Source organism: Nanorana parkeri, unplaced genomic scaffold (genome assembly GCF_000935625.1).
Source record: "Nanorana parkeri isolate BGI_ZX_2015 unplaced genomic scaffold, ASM93562v1 scaffold491, whole genome shotgun sequence".
NCBI classification, from domain to species: domain Eukaryota; kingdom Metazoa; phylum Chordata; class Amphibia; order Anura; family Dicroglossidae; genus Nanorana; species Nanorana parkeri.
The window spans coordinates 702,401-709,876 of NW_017306759.1; the positions used below are offsets into that span (position 1 = coordinate 702,401).

General features: G+C 40.5%; 1 protein-coding gene across 1 annotated transcript in view; it reads left to right on the plus strand.

Moving 5' to 3' along the window:
* Positions 1-3,054, plus strand: part of LOC108790664 (extracellular calcium-sensing receptor-like) — a 10,666-nt gene extending 7,612 nt beyond the window's left edge. Inside the window, exons 5-6 of the mRNA XM_018560976.1 lie at positions 257-380; positions 2,156-3,054. Of these exons, the coding sequence (XP_018416478.1) occupies positions 257-380; positions 2,156-3,054 (1,023 nt within the window). The remainder of the gene's footprint in view (positions 1-256; positions 381-2,155) is intronic.
* Positions 3,055-7,476: the final 4,422 nt, after the last annotated feature.

Genomic DNA, 7,476 nt, shown 5'->3' on the forward strand with positions numbered 1-7,476 from the left:
CACTGAAGCGGGGGGGGGGGGGGGGGGCGGGGGAGGGAGTAAAAGTTCCTCGGAATATACTTGGGAACACACTAATGTCTGCTTAAAATAGAGAGTATTTCAAATATGACAAACCCTTTGCTCTTTTGGGCTTCTGAAGTCATAATAAGCTACATGTATATGGTATGTTTATTTGGATATGTATGTATATAGTATAAAAGACAGAAGGATGAGAAGTATATAAAATTGAAATAATATACATTGAACTGTTTTACAGCCACCTACCTCAGTGTGCAGCGAGACCTGTCCTGCAGGATTCCGGAGAGCAGCTATAAAGGGACAACCTATGTGCTGCTTTCAATGCATTCCCTGTCCTCTTGGGGAGATCTCCAACCATACAGGTAAGTCCAAATAATGGTGAATAAATATGTTGAGTGTAATAAAATAATAACAAGCAAGCTATTTTAAGCAAAAAATGTTTTTTTTCTACATTTTGAATAGATTTATAAATGTTTAGAACCTCTATCAGGTTTTTTGATCTTTCCCATTGGGGGGATTGACCCCCATGTACTGTCCTGGAAACCCAACAGGAAGTAAGTGTATATCTCTCTAAGGGTCGCCGTGCACATTACAGTCTGACCACATAATCTTTACACAACCAACTAAGTAATACAAGGACCCACCTTAACTATCTAATCAATATGTATCCAATAGAGCAGGCCCTTGCACTCCATAGTTGTTGGGCAATCTATAGTACAAGGAATAATGAACAATGGGGTTTTATCGGTAACTGTCCCCAACATAGTTTGCAACATACAAGTATGTACATAAAAACATGAAAAGTTTATTTATACAGTTTAAAACCACATTTTAAAATCACTTAAACATGTGCAGATAGAGCCCGTCTCATTTCCTGGATGGAGGATGTCCAGAATCATCTAGCCCAGAGTTGGGCAACTCCAGCCATTCAGCTGTGCTTTATCTACAAATTCCAACATGCTTCTGGGAGTCATGCCTCTAACTGTCAATCTTCCAAAGCCTCATGGAATTCCAGCTGGAAGGCCGGAGTTGCCCACCCCTGATCTATCCCTTTCCTCCCCAGCCTGATTGTCCTCGGCCTGCTACTTTCATGTATTGGATTTCAATCATGGAGGCTGAGCATAAAATGTGGGCATTACCTAGGGTGGTCTGCATGCAGTCTGCTTAGGAAGACCCACTCCTCCAGACTGATGTCTATTTGTAAGGCATTTTGATATTTGCATAACTCCACCCCCAGCCTGAGCCCATTGCTTGCATCAGGGCTAAGGCTCTTGAGAGGAGTACAGAGGCAAGGAGCTTTGATGCTTTCCGGAAGCTATGTACAGCACTCTCCCCCATGATCTGTAAAGAGAAGAACAGAGACCCAGTGATGACATCACCAGGTCAACAATGAGGTAAATAATGAAAATGGAACGGTTTTATTTAAAAGATTCATCAACATGTTCAAGAGGAAGGAAATGAGAGAAGACAGAAAATAAGCAGATTAAATTTCAGATTCATTGTCCCTGCTGGTGACACACTATTTAAATAAAGATAAAACAGATTCCAAAGGCAGCCGAGTGAATAACCGAGCCGAAGTGAAGTGAGCCGAACACTGTTCGGCTATTCACTTCTGGCTTGTACGGCTGATTTCAGCCGTACATCGGCTGCCTTCAGCTGCACTTCGGTTAGCCGAATATGCTGTGCATGTTCAGCTGAGCCGAAGTGCAGAAGGACTTCGACTCAGCCGTTCCAACATCTGTAATTTGCAGGGCTTACGGCCGGCCTTCGGCAGGCCGTTCGCCCTGCTTTGGCTGTTACTTCGGCTCAGTTGAGCCGAAGCATATGCCTTCGGCTCGGCTAAGCCGCTCGGCCGCCTTCGGCTGCTGTACGGGCTATAGTGAATATTGTGAATAGCCCGTACAGCAGCCCTTTGGTTCGACTGAACCGAAGGATCAGCCGAAGCTATGGCTGTGTCCTTCAGCTCCTGCGTGAATAACCCCATTAAGTGTTATAAACAACTTCTTTTTAAAAGAACAATGAGTTTTAATTAGCTCAGGGTCTTCTTAGGAATTCCTATTTGAGTGCAATTATCACCGCCATCCTGTATATTTTCTAGAAACATGAAATTGATTGTAAGACATCTTTTCTGTTCCAGATTCCATTGATTGCATTCAGTGTCCATGGGACCAGTGGCCAAACTCAGAAAAGAACAAGTGCCTCCAGAAGACCATAGAGTATCTCTCTTATGAAGATGCCTTGGGAGCAACTTTGACCTCCACCTCTCTCCTTTCCTTTTCCGTTCCTGTGGTTATTTTACAGTTTTACATTAAGTTTAAAATTACCCCCATAGTGAAAGCAAATAATTATTATCTAAGTTGCCTTCTGCTTGTGTCGCTCTCTCTTTGCTTCCTTTGCTCGTTGTCTTTCATTGGGTATCCAGACTTCAAGAAATGTCTTTTGCGCCAAATTGCTTTTGGGTTGATTTTTGCTCAGTGCATCTCTTGCATTTTGGCCAAAACTATCATGGTAGTTTTGGCTTTCATAGCCACCAAACCTGGTAGCAATCTCAGGAAATGGACCAAACCCACAATATCCTATGTCATTGTTTTGTCATGTACTTGTTTACAGTTGCTCTTGTGCCTCACTTGGTTATGCCTGTCTCCTCCATACTCCCAGTACAATATTCATGTCAAGCCTGGTGTGATCATTGTTGAGTGCAATGAAGGCTCAGATGTTGCCTTCTGGGCTATGTTGGGTTACCTGTTTCTCCTGGCCACCATTAGTTTCATCGTTGCCTTCCTGGCACGAAGGCTTCCTGACAGCTTCAATGAGGCCCAGTTTATTACATTCAGCATGGTGGCCTTTCTCAGTGTCTGGATATCTTTCATCCCAGCATACCAGAGTGCACAAGGAAAGTACATTGTGGCCATGGAGATCTTTGCCATCTTGGCCTCCAGTTGGGCTCTTGTGATCTTTATGTTTCTACCTAAATGTTTAATCATTTGGTTTAAGCCTGACAGGAACACAAGGGCATATCTCATGAGAAAATGTTAAGCAATAAGTAGGCTATGAGCTTCTAAATACAAGAAATGGGTTTTCAGTAAATGTTTTGCAGACCTGGGCAGTTTAAAATGAGCACATGAGGATAAAATGCATAAGCTCAGCTAACGTATTAAGACCGAATGCCAAACTATTGAGTCAATCCAGAGATACAATTTGCTAAAGATATGTGCACATCATAAATTTTTGTAAGGTTTTCTCACCTTGACACAAGGTCAGTGAAGAAGAAACAAGAATAGATAGGCAATGCTTCAGGTCATCGGCAAGAGGGTAACAAGGCTCTTTGATGGGACTGGACTTATTTAAACGAATCTAGCTAACATAGAGATAACACTTCGAGGCAAAATCAGATTTACCAAAATTTGCCCTTCGTCCCTAGACACAATACATTATAGATAATAAATAGTTAAAGAAGCCTGCTAAGATATAAAATAAAAAATTATTATGATTCTAAACAATACAATTATTATTACCTTTATCTGACCCTGGCGATGGAGCACAATTCCTCACACTGACACCACAGATGGGGGCACTACTCCTAACACTCACACCAATGGCCAAAGCATGACTGCTTCCACTGACAATTCCTGCCATTGACACATCATCATGCATTTTTGAAGTTTGTAGTTTTTCAGGTTCACTTGCCAAATGTTTGAACGTTGTACTTTAAAACATGATTGATAAAAATGATAATAAAAAATGTAAACATAACACATGCAGTACGTCTTATTTTGATTTGCCCTTTTCATGCTTTTGATTTATTGATTTATTACTTTAGCTTCAAATAAAGTCCCGTCAAGCGTCTTTTTTAATCAATAGAGATGAATGAATCTGCCTGGAATCATGAATATCTTGGCAAATTTTGCTTAAAGTTTTCATGAAAAACAATATTGAGGTCAATATGGTCCCTATGTGTGTTGTAAGGTAGTCACCGCTCCAAGCTTGCTCCCGTGAAGGACTACAATCTTAGGTTTAGTTTACTCATTTGTATTGAGATTGTTGTCCATCACAGCAGTGAGCTTGGAGCGGCGGTGACTACTTTACAACACACACAGGGACCACGGGGAACAAAAGTAGACCCCCTCCAGAAGGAAAAAGTCCATGAACTCATTGCACTCCTGACCACTTAATCCAAACAATATTTGGTGGGTGCAGTGGTGGTCGACGTATAGAGACCGTCATATGTACAAATGGGACACGGGCACACCAAATGCAGATCAAATGCGTCTATTTATTGATGTAGATGCAGCATATCACACAAATGTGCAACGTTTCGGGGACCCACAGGGACTTCCTGAGGAAGGGGATCCTGTGAGACCCCGGAACATTGCACATTTGTGTGATATGCTGCATCTACGTCAATAAATAGATGCTTTTGATCTGCATTTGGAGTGCCCGTGTCCCATTTCTACTTCTACCCTCCAGAAGGAAGGACAGTGTCAGCACCAATTCAGAGATGATTGGAGGATCTACAGCCGAGTGATATAAAAATAAGATACATTGTTGTTCATAGTTAAGGGACTCGAATGTATTCTTAAGATTTAACTCCTGAGTTTTAGTGTCACTTTAAAGCGTTAAAGCATGTATGAGATTTTTAGTGATGTGGGATATATATGTTAAATATACCAAAGTATGTCCTCTAACATAAAATTAAGGTGACCTAACCAAATACATTGACAATGTGTGTATAGACATTGGAGGAAAAAAACATATAAAACTGAACATTGTTTTTATATCGACATGCAGCGTTATAATGTCTGACAAATACATGAATGTCACTGAAATGCAATTAACACCTGAGAAATCCCATCAGCACGGCGATTATAATTTAATTCTTACCAGTGGCTTTATGTGACAGAAAACCCTCAGAGAACTTTAATTTTTCTAACTGTCAGGTGATGATGACGGCTAAACTTGGCACATACAGGGCGCTGATTGTTCAGAGAGGGAGCTCTGGGATTATAGGTTCCCAGCCTATAGAGATAAATACAGGTGTCGCCAGGAGCACGGCCAGATAGCAAAGGTGACAGTGAAATACATAGAACACAAAAGTGTAAGTATGTAAGGTTACTACAATTTGGTTCGTTTTTTATTATATTTATATTTTCATTATATACATACAGTGAGTGGCCAGTTTATTATCCCCAGCTGACGTTTGTTGGCAAATTAGCTATAATTAGCTATAATTTCTATAAGTTCCTAGAGGGCCAGACCATTATAAATAGGGGAGCAGGTTGTTTACCACGACAGACCTTTTTTATAGATTTTTTTAATTTTTAGTTTTTGGAGTTTGAAATTTCTTTGCATGAGTGGAATGGATGTGGATGGATTGGAGTGGAAATGCTTAAGAAATACTTTTTCCTCATAGGAAATGAAAAAAATATCCTTGTTTAAGTTGAAATAAGTGAACAGCATATTATTATTATTATTATTATTATGACCAGGGCTAAAGACTAATATAATCCATTAAAGCTACCGCAGGCATTTCACATTTGTTGTGAAGAGGGTTACAGATTCTTGTTGCAGGATTCCTTGCTGTGCAAAGTACCTCATTTCCTAAGAGCGAGGCCGCACTGAGTAGGGAGGAGGTTCAGGTAGCTCTTTAGTCAATTAAACCCATTGCTGCTTTTTTTTTTTTTATCAGGGAGATCAGGTACTTTTTTGTCTTTAATTTAATGTCTTTATTTTGGGGTTAATCTGAGGTCAGTGGTTAATTTTAGTTGCTGTCCTATCCATAGCATCTTTTTTGTGTGTGTAGCAAGTCTTCCCTTAAAAAGGTAGTATTTTTTTTTGGGGGGGGGATGGGATTTTCACATACATTGCCTGTCCAAAAAAAAAGTCACCACCTGGATTAAGCTAGGTCAGAGCCTTCCATTGGATAACAGGTTTAGGTTCAGCATCATTATGTGCCCAAAAAAATTAGGTCAGCTGACTACCTGAATATACTGAATGACCAGGTTCTTCCATCAATGGATTTTTTCTTCCCTGATGGCACATTGGGCATATTCCAAGGTGACAATGCCAGGATTCATCGGGCTCCGATTGGGCAAGAGTGGGTCAGGGAGCATGAGACATCATTGTCATACATGGATTGGCCATCACAGAGTCCAGACCTTAACCCCATTGAGAATCTTTGGGATGTGCTGGAGAAGACTTTACGTAGTGCTCCAACTCTCCCATCATCACTACAAGATCTTGGGGAAAAATTAATACAACTCTGGACAGAAATAAATGTTGTGACATTGAAATGATTCCTCAGTGAATGTGCGCCTTTATCACTCATCGGTGATGTCACTCATCGGTGTAACTTTATTTTTGTACAGGCAGTGTATGTTGGAGGTATATTGGGTTTTATTGTGTGTTAATAGCTCCTTATTTTAGGGTAAACTTATTTTTTTTTTCAAAGGATCCTTGAAAAAAGTATTTTGTTACCAGGGTGGTATTTTGACTTACATACAGCAGTTCAATGCATAGCATTCACTTGTTACTGACCTTCTGCTCTTGAAGTTGCCCTTTTTTTTCAGCAGCATGCTGCTGCAGAGTTTGAAAGGAAAGAAAACAATATGCAAGAATAGTGCATATAAACGACCTCACATTATATCACTCACCACGCCGACATTCCCATGGATAATATAAAAGTTGGGCATACACTGGTTAGGCCTATTATTCTGATTACAATTGTTCTGCTGCTGGACAAATTTTACACCGCTGTATCCACTGCAGTTCTTTAATTCTCAACTTAAAAAAGTAAAAAATTCTAAATGTAAAATCCCCACCTCTGCTCTTTGTTTTTAGTAAATACGGGCCTAGCTCTCCTCATTAAAATTGTCTTGCTGCTTGCCAGTTTTACACTGCTGTATCATCTGCAGTTTCCTAATTCTTGCCGTAAATCACCTGCCTGTACTTTTTTTTCCCCAGTCAATTCTCCCTCATTGAAAATGTCCTGCTGCCGGCCAGTTTTGCACTTATATTTTATCTGCATTCTGCTGTACTGTATGTAAGCCAAGCCATCTGCCAAAAAATAATTTGCACAGTCTAATATACACTCAAGCATGTTGGATTTGTATATTCTCAATACATTTCTTAAAGCCTCTCCCCGCTGTATGGTATTTCATCTTTTGTTGCCTTGGTAGATGTCCCTAATTCCTAGTTCATAGAGTGTTTGGTACTGGAGACCAGGGAATACTTAGCCTGCATGTTAACAGATTGAGTTCCAGGGCCACTCAGAAAATGAGAGTAACGGCAGCTGGCCTGCATGAAGAGAGCAAATAAGTTTACACTTTAATTGTTAAAATGGTATACAGCTTACCACTTTTGGCTGAAGTATAATCCCTCGCTCTCACGTCCGTGTCTCCTTCGCAGGTGTTTTTCTGGCTAAACATGATAAGCCTACACTTAGGTCTCTGCACCTTGACC